Source organism: Rhipicephalus sanguineus, chromosome 11 (genome assembly GCF_013339695.2).
Source record: "Rhipicephalus sanguineus isolate Rsan-2018 chromosome 11, BIME_Rsan_1.4, whole genome shotgun sequence".
NCBI classification, from domain to species: Eukaryota; Metazoa; Arthropoda; class Arachnida; order Ixodida; family Ixodidae; genus Rhipicephalus; species Rhipicephalus sanguineus.
The window spans coordinates 133,419,415-133,439,866 of record NC_051186.1 but is presented as its reverse complement, the minus strand read 5'-3'; the positions used below and the strand labels follow the sequence as shown (position 1 = coordinate 133,439,866).

At 45.7% G+C, this 20,452-nt stretch overlaps 1 protein-coding gene across 3 annotated transcripts in view; it reads right to left on the bottom strand.

The window, feature by feature from the left end:
• The window catches only part of LOC119374555 (nuclear exosome regulator NRDE2), a 308,639-nt gene that overhangs the window by 261,677 nt on the left and 26,510 nt on the right, over nucleotides 1-20,452 (bottom strand). For 2 of the 3 annotated variants that reach the window (XM_037644704.2, XM_037644702.2), the window contains exons 2-4: nucleotides 13,376-13,436; nucleotides 7,621-7,815; nucleotides 5,108-5,263 (exon numbers count right to left, since the gene is read on the bottom strand). In XM_037644704.2, coding sequence (XP_037500632.1) covers nucleotides 5,108-5,263; nucleotides 7,621-7,815; nucleotides 13,376-13,436 — 412 coding nt within the window. The remainder of the gene's footprint in view (nucleotides 1-5,107; nucleotides 5,264-7,620; nucleotides 7,816-13,375; nucleotides 13,437-20,452) is intronic. The other variant, XM_037644707.2, reaches the window with a different exon arrangement.

The window sequence follows — 20,452 nt, the reverse complement described above, 5'->3', positions numbered from 1 at the left end:
CTTCCAGAGCATTAACCAAAACAGAGAAAAAATAGTCACAAATTGAAAAAGAGACAGTGGTGCACAGCTGCGAAAAATTGAATCGTTTCGTGGATGGGCGAAGGTTTATCATTGAGACTGATCACTATCCTCTGGTGGCAATTTTGCAGAAAGTGATAGGAGATATGCCGCCCATATTGCAGCATTTTTAATGAGTTTGTTGTGCTATGGCATTGAAATCAATAATGTTCCAGGAAAAATGCTGGTGCTGGCCAACCTACTCTCAAGGGCCACAATCGTCGATGACACCAGCGACGCCGACAGTGAAGGCGCGCAAGTCAATGCAGTAAGCATTGTCTCGTCACTTATCAGTGATAGCACCTGGTGGCTGAAACCATTTGAAGCACATCTTTCCTATGTAAATGGTGTGCTCCTAAACAACTGCCAAGTTGTGCTTCTAGCCGCTTTGAAAAGGGAAATACAATTCAACCTGCCTATGATGAACCTCCATACAACGAATCTCTCGATATTATAAAGAAGTGCTCGATATTATGAAGTTGTTCTATTCCCCGCCGTTACCCCATAGAAGCACGTGTATTTGTGACCTCTCACCCTTGATATAACGAATTTTCGAAGCTGACAACCTAAGAATTTTGCCCCGAATTTTTTTCATTTTGGCACAAGCAGGAGCCGCATGCACCTTCTGCGGTTGCCCCGCCAATGACGGAGCACAAAGCGGCGGTGGCGCGCTCGAAGCCCCGGCGACTGCGACGCGAGAGTGAGCGCTCGTGTGCAGGTGTGCACGAGGTGGGCAGGCGGGCCTCGAGCCAGCATTCTTGCCACCGCGGGCATGCCCTTCCCCTCCTCCCTTCAAACCTCATCCAGCTAAAGCCACATCCAGCCGCTCACAAATGCCGCCACGCTAAATCTCTTTAAAAAAAAAACGCCAGGCCTGCGCGGAAAGCGCAGCACAGTCACAGTGAAAGCTGGAAGAGCAGCATTTCTAGAGCTCGTTATAAACTCTCTTGTGGCTACTAATACAAGTACACTAGCAACGTACCCACTACGCCACAAATCATAATTTTTGTGAAGTTGGGAAGCACCCACCACGACATTATTCGTCATTCTGCGGAGAAGCGAGGTACCATATGTAAGGCATTATGTGCACTTTGTTGATGCGAGGGTTGGTGACGATGAAGAATTATGGCTGAGCCCTTTGTAGTGGGTTGGAAGCTTTAAACGACCCACTAGTTACGCAATTTGCATTGTTTGACGCCTGGTCGTTATTTAACTCTGCCACCAAGCTTTATAACATGTTAACGTGAGAAAGAAAGAGAGCGAAAGAATTAACTTCATTGAGACCCTGAGGAAGTGGATCATGGGAGCCTTATGGGCTTCCTTGGCAACCAATAGAAGTGCACTTGCGAGGAACCCACTACGCTATAAATCATCATACTTTTTCTTGAAGTAGGAAAGTAGCCACTATGCCATTTTTCGTCATTCCACGGAGAACCGTGGTACCTGCTAAACACCTGTAAGGCATTACGTGCACTTTGTGGAAGCTGTGGTCGATGACGATGAAGAATTATGGCAGAGCTTTTGTAATGGGTTGGAAGCATTCAACAACCCACTCGTTGTGCAATTCGCGTTGTTTGACACCTGGTTGTTATTTTACTCTTGTACCACACTACATTACATATGTTAACATGGTACCTTCCTGGCGTGAAGCCTGTATAGAGCCTTTTTGCAACGTAGTTTCAAGCACTGGCATGGCTCTGATGTAGAATACTCGGCTCCCACGCAGAGGGCCCAGGTTCGAACCTCGTTTCATCCCGGCAATTTTTTCTTTAGTTTTTTTTTTTTTTTCTTATTTCGCGTGACAGTGGTTATGGACACTGATGGCGGCGGACAACTATAGCGCCAAAAACGGCCCTTGTTGTGATTTCATAACAACTTTCGCTGTAAAGTAATAAAGCGGCTTTTGCATTGCCAGCGCCACTCGTCGGTTGTTGCAGAAGTCTCTTAAATACACTTTGTTAACGTGACACCAGGTGACACCACAAAAAAAAAGAAAAAAAATCTTTGCTCCGTGTCATTATGCGGTTATGCTTCGAGTCTGCGCCGCACATGTGGGGCCGCGCCACGTATGGAGAACGCTTTTCCGAATATTCCGTGGTATCTGTGTCGTTCGCTTGCATAGAGCGGCCGGTGACGACGTGCAGCTTTGTGTTTGTTTTTTTTATGCAGCCAACTGTGTCATCACTACCGAGATGTCAGATTAGGCGCTGGTGGAGACTGTCCGACACCATGGTGACAACGACGGATCTTCGGATGTCGACTCGTCGCGCGCTTTGCCATCTTGCGCCGCGCCGCGGGTTCGCTCGATTGTGGCCTTCGCGGTCTAGCGAACGGCGCATTGCCAGAGCCAATCTCGGAGGCCATGGCTAGACGATGACGGAGCAGCATTGTAGTGATGTCCCAAGAAAGTTCAGTATGGCAAAATAACGCAGTTTTTTGCTGCTAAATAAATGTTTTGGGTGAGCTCTGCCTTCAGTTCCCCTTTTGTTTAATTTGAGTGTTTCATTCCAAATTTTCGTGCTGGAGCTGCATATAACGAAAACCTGTTTGTAACGAATTTTTTTCGTGAATTTGTCAATTTGGCTATATCCAGGTTTAACTGTATCACAGGGAATCCATCAGGGCCATTTCGGCATTAACAAAGCTAAAGTGAGAGCAAAGAGGCTGGTTTTTTTACCAGGCCTAATGCTGACATTGAGGAATTTGTACAGGCATTTAGTATCTGTGAAAAGTATGCACATGTTCAGCTGCAAGAACCTTTGATGATGCATCCAGTTCCGAATCAGCCGTGGTACAGAGTTGGAATTGATATTTTTAAGTATGCAGGCAGGTCATATTTGAACGCCTGAAATGCCCTTTCAAGCTCTCCAGAAGTAGAAGAGCTAAAAGAGACATTAGCAAGGGCTGTCATAAAATCTGCCAGTGCAATGTTTGCACGCTACAGCATACAAGTGAAAGTTTGCTCTGATAACGGGCCACAGTCCTCAAGTAGAAAATTTGTGTACATGTGACTTTAATCATATGACGTCCAATCCCCATTTTCCACGCTCCGATGGTCTTGTGGAAAAGGACGTGCAGGTGGTTAAATGGATATTGAAGAAAACCACTGAAGCTAAGCCCAATTTTTGGCTTGGCCTTCTCGCGTACAGAACAACGCCTCTGTAGACTGGCCCGGCGGCTGCCGAAGTGCTGCAAGGCAGAAAGCTACGCACAACGCTACCTGATGTGCAAGGTAATCCTGGCTGCCTAAACATCGCCAAAAAAAACTACTAACGAAAATTACTGCCTCCCCTCGCACCAGGATACACGGTCAGGATCAAGAAGTCTGCATGGGAAACAAAAGCTCAGGTTATTAAGCATTCCCGGTATCCTAGGTCCTACGACATACTTACTGAGGATGGGAGGCAGCTTCGACAAAATCGTTGGCATCTATTGCGAATAGAGGAGCGTTTCCACCATCGTTACTCTGAGGATAGCATGAATTACACAACTTATGACAATACCCCCACGTCAACGTCATCCCCCCTCGGACACACGGAGCCTAATGCAATGCCAAGTGGAAACAGGTCTCCCTTGAACGATTCAACTGTACTACGATGATCACTCAGAGAAAACCGCCAAAGCATCTCACATATGACCGACATGGTGCACAAATATCTGACCCTTGTAGCCATGGCCCTGTGTTAGGAGTTGCGCTCACTGAAATTTTGCAATGTGTTTGTTGACATTAACTGAAACCTGTGTTCTTGTTTTGTTTTTTTAAATGAAGGAAGATGTGTCACATCTTATGCCACGTGCCAGTGATGCACATGCTTCTTTACCTTTCTATGTGCATATATGCATGTTTGTCTAGTAATAAAGTTTGATTCTGCCAAGCACCCAGTGCATCACGTCATCGAAGCGTCACAATACGATACAGAATTTCACTTTGTTTCTTTCATTCGCTTGTTTGTTTGTTTTTTGCTTTTCTGTTTTTTCATTCTTCTCCTTTCGTCTTAAAAGTTTTCCTTTTTTTGTGTGTGAAAAAGTAGCTTGGCTTGTCCTGATCTGAGGCCCTGCCTCAATCAAACAACTGGAACACTAAACGTGCATGACAGACGTCACTATGACGTCACCACATGACATCGTCGCTTGGTCAAAGGTGTGTCGATCACGGAGGCAGTACAAAACCAGGTGAGGTGCGTAAAGCCTGCAATGCCTCTGATCCTGGAGGCAGTGCAAAAACACATTAGGTGCAAAAAGCTTTCAAAGGGGGGTCTTAGGCAAATGCATCAGGGACCCTGCGAGTTTTCTTTGTTTTTGTGTATGGGGGACAAAACTTAACAGGAACTGCAAGTGTACGCCACTTCTGAGTGGATACATCATCATCGTCAGCAGCAGAGGCCATAGAAAGATAACAAAGGAAATCGTCGAGGCTGAAGAAATTGCAAAGTCGGGAAAAACATGCATTAGCTCTCCGTCCACTGCACCATCAAAAAAAGAACTGATACATGCGTGCCACTGTAGGCATCAAGATGGCAACATGCAATGCCAGCATGCGTCTATAGTTGGATACAACTTAAGAAGGCAGGAGAGGCCCGGCTAGGTGACTAAAGCATGACCGCCGATTGCCTCCGCAACTAAAGGAGCAGTCCCAGTCATGAGCCAGATGGTGGAGCTGTCCGGCTCATCATGTCAGTCTAGAGTGCATGCTTGTTCGTGCAGTCGCATAGTCATCCACCTATGAGGAGGACATGCCGTCTAAGCCGCGCCCAACTATACTTCATATCTGCTTTTGTTTGTTTATTTCAGCAGTCAGTCTATGTGCATGCGTGTGATGAATGACAGTTAATATTTAACTTTCTTGATGAATAAATGTTCATTGCTGAAAGCATGCACTTTTACCATCTTGTCCTTTTCTTTGTTGCATTCATTCAGAGCGTTTCATAATGGGTCTGTACCAACATGCCCACTCTGACTTTTATTTATACAGCTGCAGCACCATCAAATGAGCCTGACCCCTTAATGAAAGGCCACCACATGTGGCGTGAGAAAGTTCAGTGAAGCTCACCGTGCCTCCAACGGTGTGGTGTCACATCGCCAGCCCCGAGGAAACACCGCCAGCTCGTTGAAGGGCAGGCAGTCAAAGGCCAGAAGGCTGCGATGGGGCTTGGGGTCCACACAGAAGCGCTCTTCCCCGGCAATGCCCAACAGAAACCGGAAGCGCCTGTGCCACAGTCAAGTGGGCATGCTGTAGAGTGCAACTTGCGAGCAATTATAACACCTACTCGCTGCCAGGCTAGGGCATTGCAAAGAGTAAATGTATTACACAGAAGACAATCCTGTCTGCAGGGTATCAAAGCACGATATGTGTATGATGACTGGATACTAGTGATCTTTTGTTTTCTTGCTTACCTAGCCTTGTTCGCTTTGTGTGACACTGTGTTTTATATTTGCGTTTGGAAATGTGCAAATTATGTGTACATTCCGACCCGACCCCGGTTATGATGCTTTTGGAGCAAATGCGGGTTTATGCAATAAATAAATTTAAATAAATAAATAAACTGTGCAGAAACCACTGAAATTCCAAAGAAAAGCCAGTGTGCCGTTCCTTCCAACAAACCCCAGCTCCCGCTAGAGAGTTGAGGCCACACACAATGCCTCTGTAAACGCACTGCCTGCAGCGTCATAGACTACAGCACCTGACTTTAGTAGATCATAAGGCATGGAATGCCTCCCCTGGAAGTGTGCCTGGCAGAAAAAAAAGGCAATGCTCTGCACATGAATGTGATGCAGTTCCTTAGCTTCAGTACACGGGAGATATTGGTGAAGGAATGCCACTAGCAGTTGCTAGTCAAGGCAACAGGAAGATAGTACACTGGCTGTGAGGCTGAATGGTGACTGGAAAGCTCCTCCAACTCCTCCCACACTATGCCAATGTGAAAATATCTTTCAGGAGAACACTCCCTAGGTGGCCCTTCACAACTTCCAGGTGCATTATAAGTAAAGTATGCATTAACTTATCTGTCACACTCTGCAGGAACTGCAAAATATCTGAAAAGGCTTTTTGAATCGCCACACAAGCAAATTTACAGAGGCTGCATTTAGTCCATTGAGGAGAGAAAATGGTTGCTCAATGTGACATTACAAAGCGCTTCTGCTGCACAATAAAGATGCAGTTAGAATGAAGAGTGGCTCACATGGCACACCTTCTAATGGTAAACCACGAGCTTTAGATACACATTGCAAGTCATGCCATCAACATGATGACTCCTTTGACTATGTTTCAAGCCCTACAGCCTACACCATCCAAGCAAACGCCTAACCATGCCACTCAGTAGCCTGTCTGATACGTTTGCATGAAGCAGGCTTCAAAGTGGGAAAAAGCACTACGGCAAGAGTACCATTTCCCCCTGCAATTTTTCTCTGCAACCTGCAAATAAACTTTTGCGTAGATATTTGCAGCTGCTAACATAATAAACAGTGGTGCCGTCAAAGAAAGATCCTGCGTTGACTGTGCCGCCCAAACAGTGCAAAAGCTCCATGCAGGGGTATTTCAGTACAGCTGACATTCACTGTACCTGCTCCCTTTTGTTGATGCAGAAACCACACATGCATACGACATTTACATTCCGTGGCGCAGCCTAATATTGTCACGTGGTAGTGACGGTAAAGAAGGCAGCAGTCGGGCTGTTAAAGACGAAACTTTTTATTCGGCAAACTTGTGCCCAGGAAATGAAAAGTCAAAGTACAAGCAATAGACTGATAGCACCGATCACAGTTGTTGGCCGTCAATAATGTCCTCGTCCGTGAAATGCGTCCGCTTGTATACGTTCTTTATGGAACCTTCCAGCGTTATCCCAGAGCTTGCATTAGCGCTAGAAGAAACTCGGTTACCCACGTTCTCTGCGTAATATTTACCAAACAGCCTGAAACAATTGCATAGTTCCTAAGCAATGCGGCGCAGCCTGCGACGAGCAGTGGTAACAGTTCCTTGGGTAAAACCCAGTCACATCAAAAATAAAAGGAATAAGTGCGCGTGGAAATAAACAAATATTATGTGGCAAATAGTGCAATTCCATTTCACTTGGTGAGTTAGACACCATTTCCACAGAAAGGTGAAACTTGGTTAAACAGTTAAAGGAGGCACCCCTCTAATGTTCTTTCACAATCAGACAACATTCAAGTTATGACTGGCAGGCAAAACCTTTTCGCAAACTTCAAGAAACGTTGCTAAAATCATAAGATTCAGCATGAATTTGTAAACCTAACGAGGAACATTAGGAGAGTTGGCAGGTACTCAAGAACAAGCAGATGGCAGTACAGACTTGAGAGGCACCCTATGACGAACGACTGCAGCCGTGTTGCGTTGTCGGGCGGGGGCGGACAACAGAAACTGACATTTCAGTTGAGATTAAGACGAAAATGTGTCGCTTAGAAGGTTATGTAATAACGCAGAGCACGCAACCCATAGTATATCAGAGCAACAGAAAATGTAGTGAATATAATTATGTTGTGGGATGCATTGAGCTAATCAAAGCTGACTAGCCTTTGTCCTGTCAAGGTGATATATATGCAGCATACCTCTTTCCTTCAGGAATAGGCTGCTCAGTTGCCTCAACTGTCTTTCTTCTGCGCACTTTGTGGCACCGAAGCTTGGCTCGTCTTTCCTCATTTAGCAAGCTCTCCCCATTGGATGAGTTGTCTGGTGGCGAATCTACGCCCGATTCTTCGCTTTGTGACGAATCTTCTTTCTCATCCTGCTGATGCTCGTGTGTCCTGCAAGGTATCAAGGGCTTTCTTTCTCCATCACTGCTTCCTTACAAGTTCTGGTAATCGGCTACATTAGAGACAGCACAAGAAATCCACTTGTCAATGCAAATCAAACGCCCGCAACACTAGTTTGGGGCTAGACCCTAGACCTATTAACCCTTTGGAGCTCGAAACCTTTACCCACCTTCCGTCCATTACAGTCCAAAACTAAAGAAAGCAAAGCTCAAGTAATAAAACACTACTCTTGCGATGGTGCATAGAGATAGTGCAGTAAGAAAACGCACACGTGAATCAACCACAAAAGAATTTTACAAGAAGCACTCGACGACGAACCGCTGCAGCTGTGTTGCATTGTCAGGTGGGGGCCGACAACAGACCACAGAGAGTTAACATCACACCAAAGAAGTGAAATGAAAACAATTTATGAGGCACAACAAACGCAGGCCCAAGCTACTGATTCCAAAAACATCAACAATCAAGCAAAATGAGTTGCCCCTGACTACCATAAAATCCTGAGCAAGCGACCCTTCCCCCTTTTGGGAGATTTCAAATGTGCACCAATGATCGAGCAAGCACCCGTCCTCCCTTCCCGCAATTTTTTTTCATCCTGCTCTCCACTACAGAATCCTGCAGCAGCGGTTCCTAGGAACCCAAGTTCTGAGAATCTTTAGATATGCACATGATTTCTTAGTACTTTTACGGTGTGGTGCCTCAGGGTTACATTCTCAGTTGTCAAAAATTGTCTGAACATTTGAAGAATGTCTTCCCCCCTCGTCATTACACATGAAATTTCACACGAGGATTCCCTCTGGTTCAGTAAAAACCGTGAATGCATGCATATTCAATAAAGCATTTCATTAGAAACACAGTTGTGCATTCTTCTCAGAGGCTCTTTGGCCGCCATCTTGAATTTTGGTCCGTGACTGAGCAAGCTCCCCCCCCTGAAAATCTTGTCTGATTATCTTTCACCGTAGGAGGGGCGCTTGCTCGGGATTTTACGGTAGGAATTTTCTCGGCTCTATGGACACCCCATCCGACTATGCCACAACCATAGATCCACAAGAAAAGCGGAGCTCACTCAGACTCACTCAAATAGTGTATTTTGCGCTTAGGGCTCACTTGAACTCAAGACTCACCAAAATTTTCCTCAACCAAACTCACTTGGACTCAGAGTCACCAAAATTTTTCTTAACCGGACTTACTCCGACTCAGACTCACCAAAATATTACTTAGCCGTACTCCCTCAGACTCAGACTCACGGCTTGATCTGAGTCTGAGTGAGTCGACACATGAGTCCGTTAGCGTAAAATTCACTTTTTCGATGATGGTATCAACGCTTTTTAGTGCCAATTTCTCACATAATCGGTGCTCTACGATATGCATTTTGATCTTGTTCATTCAAATACGAGTTATCAGTGGTTTCAATCCAGTAAGGACATTTTTATGAAATACATGACTCACACGAGATATCTTTATCAAGAACTTCCCGCAAAACAGCTTGTGGCAGGACATCATGGCACCTCCCTCCCATCCCCCCCTCAACTCAAGCCTCTGATCAATAAATATTGAGGTGGCGCATGAACTAGTGATGCAGAACTATCGGTAAATTGACCATCGATAATATCGATAGTTTTTTTGAAACTATCGATAGTGCAGACAAACTATCGATAGTACTACTATCGACAAACTATCGATAGTGCAATCGGTAGTACCATGGTAAATATTACTAGCGATATTACTGCCACGCCTGTTTATTGCATTGTTTTGATGTATTCGGGTTTCACCCAGAAAAACTGTTAGCAACGTTTGACGCAGGCCGCGCCGTAATGTTTGAGAAGCTTCACGATTGTTTGAGATCGTTCTGTTCAGGTTACGCGCCGGACGCGAATAGTCAAATTTATTCGAGAGCTTACGCGAGCACCAGCGATAACGCTGTAAGGTTCAATGACTGATGTATAAAAGACTACGCTTTCCACCGGTGATCAGATTACTCGACGGCCGACGACTGTTCTCGCCGCTATCAGTGCGCAGCCTGTATCGCTTGTATTTTGAGTTTTGATTTTCTGGTCACAAGATCGCCCAAATAAAGAGCTCCATATTTCCCAGTCTTGTTGCAGCATTCTTTACCGCCACAACACGACAATACTATCGATAGTGGTGTGAATAATTATGCTGTTGCTGGCCAGCCATATTGTCAAAATATTTTCGATAGCCTACTATCAGCTTCGCTTAATTTATGAACAATTTTTGGTGAGAGAAATAAGTTATTTCCGTAGCGAAAAGGGCAGAATATGTCCATCAAGGAAGTCATATCCAAAAGCTACCAGTTACACCTTACAATTAACAAAGTTAGTTCTTCATATTTTTTTTATTCTGAAATCATAAAATGCAACACAAGTTTGAAGCCGCGCAGTTCCATCACATGTAACGGCTTCCTTTCCGCTAGAGCTGAAGAGTTTTACTTTATGACCATGTGTCAGCAAAGCACTCTGGTGAAGAACACAAGCATGTCAACTTTCTTGCCCTTCAGCCTGCTCCTCCGGCTCTCCTATGTACCGCGCGCGCGGGGATCCAAGTTTATTCTGCAATGAGTTCGTGCTGTTGGTTTTATACTATCGATAGTGCCATCGAATATTTTACTATCGATAGCGCTATCGATAGTATTCTTTACTATCGATAGTTCGATAGTGACTCAACTATCGATAGTATCGATAGTGCCATCGATAGTTCTGCATCACTAGCACGAACACTAGTGCGCTGAGATATGTGGGAATAGACTCGAGTATAAGCGAAAGCCGATGTAAGTCTGATAGTAATGCTGAAGCTGAGTAGATAGGATGATAGGTCGGCAATAAACGGCGGAGCTAACTCAGACTCACTCAACAAATATGTTTTGTGCTTAGGGCTCACTCGGACTCAGACTCACCAAAGTTTCCTCAACCGGACTCACTTGGACTCAGACTTACCAAAATTTTTCTCAACTGGACTCACTCAGACTCAGACTCACTAAATCTTTCCTCAGCTGGACTCCCTCAGACTCAGGCTCACGGCTCGATCTGAGTCTGAGTGAGTTTGCCGACCTATGCCAACAACAAAAAAAATGTGGTGCTCACTATCAGCATGGCACCAGCATTTCAATGCAAATATTGGTGTGCTATGGTTGCCAAGCTTGTCAGGGTGACATCCTTTTAATGGTCACAGCAACTTCTGCAAGAAATAAGTTAGTATGTCATGTACTCTGTATGTTGGTGGTTTCTTTTACATAAATGCAACACATGTGTGACGGCCATCAAATAAGGTGGTAATTAAAATTGCTGCAAAAATTGGCACCACAGTTCCTTCCACACTACTTTCAATACAGGCAAATGCATATCATACATTACATTTTATGTAATGCACATTGTTAGTCATCAGGGTGATGACTAACACTATGCAGACTGCAAGACACTGCTACACCATGATATTGGTGCCACCTAATTTTTACTGGGAACATTTCACAGTCACTTTACTACATGCTGCCATCTTAAACAGCCATGACAAAGCAATCATAAAGCTGGTCTTGTGATTATGGCAAACTAAAGATTTGTCTTTTTATGATGAATGAACAATCTCAACTGTGCTAGACAAGGATGTGTACTATTGGCGGCAAAAGTTTGTGGGATATGCAGCGCATGTCGGAGCTCCGGCAACAGCATGTTAGTGGAGTTAACTGCGGAGGCCACTGCCGATAGCCTCGACACCATGCTGTGTCACATGCGGCGCAGCAATGCAGTTTTCCATCGCTCCGCCACATGCTGCAGATCCTGGAAACTTTGCAGCCGACAGTACCTTCAGTGTAAATACATTGCACATATGCTGTCTGCCTCTGTATACCTTCATGTAACAATATTTACGTCAATTTTTCAGTTGCCCTTCATGCAGTGTAATCCCAGCATGGTTTGAAACTTTCCAGATGTTCTTTCAGAACAAGCAGGCACCCACTTGGCAATCTGTAAGAACATCTCAGCCAACCAGTAGTTTCTCTGGTTAACCTTCCTGCTTTCTCCCTTTCCTTCCTTCCTTCCTCAAATGTCAATATTATGCACAGCAGCGCTTCAGCAATTGAGAAATGAAGGTAAACATAGGACACAACTTGTGCCACCAGCAGGACAATCGGGTACTATAGCTCGATGACATAAGCCCTCGGTACAAATTAATTGCTAGTACTCAAACTACCCATGATAAAAAAGAATGTTACAGTACATCACGCGACAGAATGAAATGCAACTTGTGTATTTCAGTTTCATTCATGACAAAAATAACTTGTTGACATTCCCTTGAGAATGACGCAGCTGGTTCGAAAGCTCTGTTTTCACTGAGCTGAGTTCTGCTGCACTGGCAGTAAAGGGTGGGCATGGCAAATGCTACGTCATGGGGCCCTTCTCGGAGGCGGGCAGTTTGAATTGCGCTAACAATATGCAAACGACTAAAAAGTGATTATCTTTAAAATTATGCCTTTCCCTGACAGTGAAGAAGCACTACGAGGATTCTGGAACGTTATTTCAACAACACATGTTGAAGTAATATTTGCCTTTAGTGTCGCTTTAAAGGTTATGATATTGAGCATTTTGCTTAAGCAAAACAATAGTTATTTTAGGATTAACAACTGAGACTGTCCAAGCACGGACGAGAGGGCCAGGAGCATACCAGCCTCCAAATGATGTAGTCTTCCTTGACACTGCTCTTCCATATTAAATACTGTAATAGAACAATATCAAAGAAAAAAATGCACCTAAAATGGTTACCCTGCAACACTGCTCTCTCACTGCCAATGACAGATGCAAGAAAAGCCAGTGGCCTCTTAAAAATAGCCCGGGAGTTGCAAGCTATTTGAAATAAAAGACAGCTCCTGCATGCACCCATTCAGTTTTTCAGTAACATGGCACGGCTAGCCAACGGTAATTTAAAATTGTTTCGTGGTCTAACTGCAATGGGACAGCTCACAATATGAGTATTAAGACCTGCTGCTAATAAATGCTGCTCCTGTACCCTGGTGAGAAACTGGCTGCAGGGCAAAAGACAATGTTCACCAGAGAGTTTAGCGCAGACACTTATGAAGACGGGACAAGACGAAGGGGAACACACAACGAGCCCGAGTGTGTGTTTCCCGCTGTCTTGTCACGTTTTCATAGGTATCTGCGCTAAGCTCTCAGCATGTGTCGTACCTAGAAGGCCACAAGTCAGCCCTTTACCACTTGTGCAGCTATGCAGCAAGTGGTACACGTTGTGGGTGTGACCACTAAGAAGTAAATTTACAGCTCCACAAAGCTGCCTTAAGGTTAGCAAGTTGCCCACAGAAGAAGTCCAGCTGGCTAGGGTGTTCACATTACATGCAAACTGGCTTAAAACTGAAGCAAGGTGTGTGACCGGGCTAGTTGGTATTCCATATTGACGTGAACAGCGCGTGTAATACACAAGGACGAAGAAACGACGAGGACGCTAGTCCGCGCTAGTCCTCGTCGTTTCTTCGTCCTTGTGTATTACACGCGCTGTTCACGTCAATATGGCTTAAAACACCAGAACTCACTTGAGAAGGTCTTGAAGGGCAGGATCATAGCTGACATTGCAGAGCCAATCTGGAAGTCCACCTGGGGAAAAACAAGACACTTGTTGCTGTGCTGGAATGCAGTTCGATAGATTCCTTCAATGCAGTGCCATGGAAGAGAGCCATTACTGTACGCATGGTCTGCTAGCACCAAAGTGTTCGTATGACCACGTGGTCTCTGTTGCGCGTCGGGGCAGCTCACAGAACAGTGCGACTGTGCACACTATGTGCAGGCCTTGGTAACCAGCTGCTCTATGCGAATAATTGGTGCAAGTGTTTAGGGCATGCTGACAAATACCCTCAAAAATGATTCCAAAAGCGAACTACAAATTATCATGATCTAGTCACTTTTTTTACATAAAACATGATCTCTATTTTTCTACTGCCTTGTCCTGCTGTCCCACTGCTGTTCAGGTCATAGGCGTAGTGTCACGTGGCTGTGACGGTGAAGCAAGCAGAACTCCAGCAGGTGAGGATAAAACACTTTATTGAGTGAACTTGTGCCCAGAAAAATAAAAGAACTGATACGCTCAGTGCAACGATAGCCTCGAGCACAATCATCGGTCGTCGGTAATCGCAATACTGATCAGCAGCGGAATGTGGCGGCTTTTATACATGTGTCACAGCACATTCTAGTGTTATTACTGATGCTCGCTTCCGTCTCACTGGCGATAATACGAAAGATTATTATAGGTTTCTGACTTGTTTTTGCTTTCCGGACGCGCCCACAACCCTACAGTTTTCTTCAATGCACTCAACCGCGCAGTTTGCTTGTGCTATGAGAGTGTGCGCGGGTTTCTCTGCTGCAAGTGAGTCCAGCAGCGATTCCTCCGACTTGCCGCTCGACTGCCGAATATCTGATTCATTGGATGTAAGTCCGTCTACGAGGAGTTAGTTATGAGTTCAGGCTCAAATGTTGATGAGCAAGCATCTCAAAAGTGTGCGCGGCAAGACAATGCTGACTTGGTCAAAGGTGACTATTCTTCCTCCGTGTTTCCACTTCATGCACTTATTTTCATACATCTGTGATTTATGCCGACGGTTATTGCAACGAATAATTTTTTAACAGCCATATAAGCTTTTTTTAGAATTTATCTTGCAGTTACTCATGAATAAACCATGCATGTGTAACAACACAAACTGATCTTTTGGTACTTTATGGCCACCATAAAAACATTACGACAATATTTTTCTGAAATAGATTCACCTGAAGAATTTAAATCAGCAATAAAAAACTCGACCCTAGCGGGTCGCATTTCGCAAAAAAATTATACCCTCGAAGGGTTAAAACAAAATTGCGGCTGCTCCGAGCACGGGGCAAACATTTATTATTGAGATAGCGTTTTAAAAAAAGCGAGCAAAACATTTAGATCTGTACCCTCATACTCAGGAGTTTGAAAGGGCCTTCTCGGGGGTATTACCGCATGCATGATATGTACACACCTGGATGTGTTGGTGGAAGGAACTACGAAGCTCTTTTGCATGAACATCCATGGAGAAAGTATCTTTGAGAAGTGTCAGTGCATTTTCACCGTTTACGTGCTCTTCTATGGACTCAAAGCTGAAGAAATGCGATATTCCGTATTGCAGTAACGTAGAGAGGTGGGCGAGATGGAAACTATGCATGTTTGTAAATATCGGTGCGAGAAAAGCGTACTGAGTTCTTCCCATCTTGTGCTCCGTCCTGTTCACGCTGGTTTTTACAAACATGCATTGTTCCACATATCTATTACTACTTTTCCAAGATTTAATTCCGAAATGTGAAGAAACAGAAGTGACAGACATCTTTGAGGCACGTGTGTAGTTATTACTGAATATTGCCTTAATTACATGCCGTGTGGCGCTTGCAGCGAGTTACCAGCAGCGTTTCTGGAGCAGAAGATGTCAGACGATGAATCACTGCCACACTTGATTACCACCGATTGGTCTAGAAGTCACGAGCCTCTGTGGAGAGCACGTTTTGCTGTCGAACCGACTTGCACAACAGAAGATGCGTCGGCATCATGCATGGTGTAGTGGCTAAATTGGGATGCATGTGAGAGCACTGTTTAGTCTGCAGAGTAATTGTCCGTCTGTGGTTGTGACAGACGAACAATTACGCTAAGGTCAGGCTTCGCATGTTTTGACATGCCGGCAGTGCGACTGCCGAAGATAGTCACTGTTAAACCTCTTGTGGGCGCCATAGAGTTTCCTACAATTACCTAGAGGGAACTCTGGCGCTGCGATCGTTCAGCCACCATGGGAATGATGGGTAGTACACGGATTTGCCTAATCTTTGTGCTTACGACTTCGAACGCACTTGTGGCTTTGTTTATTGCTGTGTTTCGGTGTTCGTTTCGGATAAAAGAATAGACCCTTGTGAACTTCTTAACCAGATTTGAATTGGCGAGCCTAAAAAGGTTAAAGTGGTGAAGTGGAACTGCTCACTTTTGCTGAACTTCGTTTTGAGACAAAGCGGATGCAGGCGACGTGGAGCCAAAAGGAGCCGAAAGAAGAAAGGTTAAGCGCCCCAAGCGACAAGAAAGCGGGGCGCACGACAAAGACGGAGACTGGCGGGAAGACTCACTGGCCGGCGCCGCTGCGTCTGTGATTACATACTACCTAGCATGTATCCAAAAAAAAGTCACAGCATATCCACGTGGTGAATGATGATGAGTGGGGCAAAGCTCCGGAGGGAATCATCGGTAAACCGTGAATCTTCCGTGTAACGCCCCATCAATCATCATATAAAGAATGAGAAACACCGTGCGTATATTACAAACGTCAAACTTTTATTTTTCTGAATTAGATGGTGCTTGGCTTGCGTTGTCCCTTCATTATCACGGCTTTTTGGTCCGTGAAATGAAGGGATAGCGGTTCCTGTACGGGTTGCAATTGGAAATTTGAAAATACCAGGTCTATACACGTCCCTCGGATGGTCTTTGATTTCATATGATCAAAAGACGTGCACGTGAGAGCATATTTGGCTCCCATATGTTGTATTCATCACTCATTGTTCTTTTCGGTAATATCGACATTCAGGTCACCAACTAACACAAATGGTCTATTCTTGTACTTGTCATAATTACACAATGCTGTGTCAATGAATGTCTTGATATTCCCACTCGACAAATTGGGTGCAAGGTACATGGTCATGATGATGCATCCGTCAAAATCAATGGCAGCATATTCAATGTTGTGGCTCTGTGTCGTTGGTAGTAGTTTCAGATCTTGTGCCTTTTCTGTTTGTTTGACGTATACGGCCACACCACCTGCAGGACGCTCTGCATCATCGATGCACACGACTGGAACGTATCCTTTGATATACGGTCTTTTGGTGTTCCACGTCTCGGTAAGACAGAGAACGTCCACCGCAGTAAGTATGGGGTCCCGTTCCACATCGTCTACGTAGGCATGCAAAGATCGAACGTTGAGGAGGGCAATGGTAAACTCGTTGGTAGAGTCAACGTCTTCTTGCAGGGCTCAGAGGTACCGCTGCATCAACGTGGGTAGTCGATGTTGGTCTAGACGTTGAAATTCTTTCAGCATTGCGCGTTACTTCTGAAATGTTGTCTTCGGGCATCGTTGAAAACACGAGACGTAGTAAAGAAGAAAGAACGCCACACAGGCAAACACGCACGAGAGTCTCACTCGTCAACGTAGTCTTCTTCTTCAACTGCATACCAGAATGCGCGCTTCTCACGAACTAGAGATGGCTACTACAAACAAACAAACAGAGGATGGACAGACCCACGGCATAAGGAGTTCGCCCCTAAAAACAGTTCCTCAGTTACCCTGGCTACGATTACCACATGGTTCCAGTGGAGGGATAATCAACGCAGCATGATGATGCCCTTCAGGACAGCGAGCCGAACGTAAATGGACGCACACCGAACCGGCCTCATGCCAGATGCTCACGACGGAGACGCAGTGCACGCGGGCAGCACTCTGAGAATGGTGTTCAACCCGCTCGCCGTGAAACTGTCGACAAAGACTGATTTCCGCAAGCCCGAATATTGGACACGATGGCATCGCAGGTGGGAACGCTACCGTCTCATCTCCAGTCCGACGGGCCAGGATGAGACGACGCAAATTAACACCTTACTCCACGCCATGAGTGAAGAAGCGGAAGACGTGCTCATTGCCTTGAAATTGGCCGACGAACATATGTCATCATACGCCGCCGTGGTGAGTGCTTTCAAAAAGCATTTCCTGTTCATGTAATCTATGAGAGAGCGCGGTTCAACTCTCAGAAACAAGAGCCGCACGAAAACGTCGATACGTTCAGGACCGAGTTGTTCAAGATGGCGGAAAGATGCGATTATGGTACTCTCAAAGACAAATTGATTCCGGACAGGGTTGTGGTAGGCTTACGAGACGTGAAACTCAGTGAGAGGCTGCAACTTGATGCTGAACTCACTGTAGAGAAGGCGACCACAGCAGCCCACAACTCGGAGCGCGTGAAGCTGCAACACAAGGAAATCCGCTCCATCGAACAGTCGACTCTCGACGTGGGAGAACTGCACAGCCAGGCGAACTCAAAAAATTGACGAAACGAAGCGAAAGCCCCATCAAGGTCACGCCCACAACGCATGGGCAAGAAGGGAGACGAACGCTGCAAGTGGTGTGGCGGTGTGCGTGACCACACGAAGACACAGAGCCCCGCGGCAAAAAAGACATGCAACCATTGTGGGAAAAAAGGCCACTATGCCTGCGTGTGCCTGTCAAAGCCGAAGGAGGGTATCTCGAGCTCCCAAGAACGACCAAAAGGCCTGGAAGAGCTATATTTATGTGAAATGACTGTGGGAGCATATGCCCCGTGGCGGATTACAGCCACTCTGAACAAGTCGCCTTTCACTTTCAAGGTCAACACCGGCACGGATGTGGCTGCAATCACACATGACCAGTACGACAGCAACATCATGGGACCCATCAAGGCAACACAACAGTAGAGTGTACTAGAACAGGGGAGTGCTCGGAACGGCTCCAGCACCAATGTATAGAAAGTGAAGCCAAAACAGGGTCAATCCGCTTGCGGCACTGCGATCGGTAGTCTGCAATGTGTCGTCATTTAAGAGTTGCGCGCGGCTCCGCCAAAGTGGTGCGGGGGTAGAATGCCCGCTTCCCACTCAAAAGGCCCGAGTTCGAATCGCAACTGTAGATGGTGGGTTCTTATTCTTAGAGTCAGCTTTTATAGCTGTCTTGGTTTTCCTTCGTTTCTTAAAACTAGCTTCTGTTGCTACGTATTGCTAGAAAAAGTAACGTAAAATGTGAAATCTCGTTTCAACTCACGTATTCGCAAAAATCTCGGAGGCCATACTTTACGTTTTTGTTCAATCCCGGGTGGTGGCGCTGCAAATAACTACCCTCACTGTTAAATTTATTCTATATTACTTCACATTTTGCGTTACTTCTTGAAGCAACACGTAGCAACTCAAGCTAGTTTTAAAGAACGAAAGGCTAAACCAATGCAGCTATAAAAGGTGACATTAAGAATAAAAACCTGCTATCCACAGCTGCGATTCAAACCCGGGCCTTTTGAGTGGGAAAGGGTATTCTACTGCTGCACCACTTCGGCGGAGCCGCGCGCAACGCTTACTACCCTCTAACACTTTTCCAGACCTCATAGTTTTACATTATTTACTTGCGGGTTGTGTAGACTGAATGCTGAAGAGATTAGTGCAGCAAGGACAGCAGCGATAGGGACACGCAGTCCGAAGAACGACGACACGTTGCAGACTACCAATCGCAGCGCCACGAACGGATTGGCCCTGTTTGGGCTTCACTTTTCGAAGTTCGTTCCGGGCACTCCCCAGTTCTAGTACACTCTAACAGCAGCCATTGATAGGCCCAGGTCAGATGGCGATAGCCACTGTTGGATACATCGACGCAACAGTCGCCTGGCGCAACACTGAAATCCAAGACACAGTCTTCATCATCAAAGGACTAAAAGAAGCGCTGCTTAGTCGACCAGCTATAGAATCACTCAGATTCTGCAACGTCCTCTCGAGTTAGCTGAAACCCGCACACAAGCGACGGATGTGCTGGACTTTTTGGCATCTTAAGCGAACCTAACTTCCGGGATTGGATTCATGAAGATTGAGCACTGCATCAAAGTCAAAAATGATGCCAAGCCATACACAGTTACCTACCCTAGGCGCGAGCCACTTCTACTACTACCCCTGGTGAAGAAGGAGCTAAAAAAGATGGAGGACATGGGAGTCGTCCAGAAGATTGAGCATGTAACCGAATGGTGTTTCCCAATGGTCGTTGGACGTAAGAAGAACAATGAGCTGTGCATCTACGTTGACTATGGCCAGCGGAATCAACAAATAATATGTGACTGTGTGCTTATGCCTACAGTGGACGAGTGTCTCGCAAAACAAGCTGGTGCAACCATTTTCAGCCACCTAGACGCGCAAGCAGGGTAGTGGCCGTTTCCTCAGGCCAAGGACTCTCGTGAATACACCACCTTCATCACACCAGTCAGGAGGCTCCAGTTCCTGAGGCTTCCCTTTGGAATCTCCACAGCACGAGAGTTCTACCAACAAGAGATGCTTCACGTGCTCGAAGGTCAAGATGGTGTGAGTTGTCTGCAAGACGACATCATTGTCTCAGGAACGACAACTGAGGAACATGACACCAACCTACGGCTGGCGCTGAGGAAGCTGGAAGATGCAGGTGTTACCCTCAACATCGACAAGTGCTCCTTTTGCCAAACGGAAGTGACATTCCTAGGGAACATTGTATTTGCAACAGGCATCAGTGCCAACCCAGAAAGAGTCAAGGATATAACCCAGCTCAACCCACCACGTGTTGTGTCAGAAGTTACGTCTTTGTTGGGCTCTGCAAACCATCTAGTGAAGTTTCTCCCAGACCTAGCAGACTTTACGAAGCCTCTCAGAGACTTGCTCCACCAAGATGCTGAATGTCACTGGGGTCCAGCACAACAGCAGTTTTGACAAAATCAAGCAAACTTTAATCAAGACACCGATTCTCACTCACTATGATGCTCAGCTGCTTCATACAGTGTCAGTGGACGCTTCCTCATACGGTCTTGGGGCTGTACTGCTACAGCAG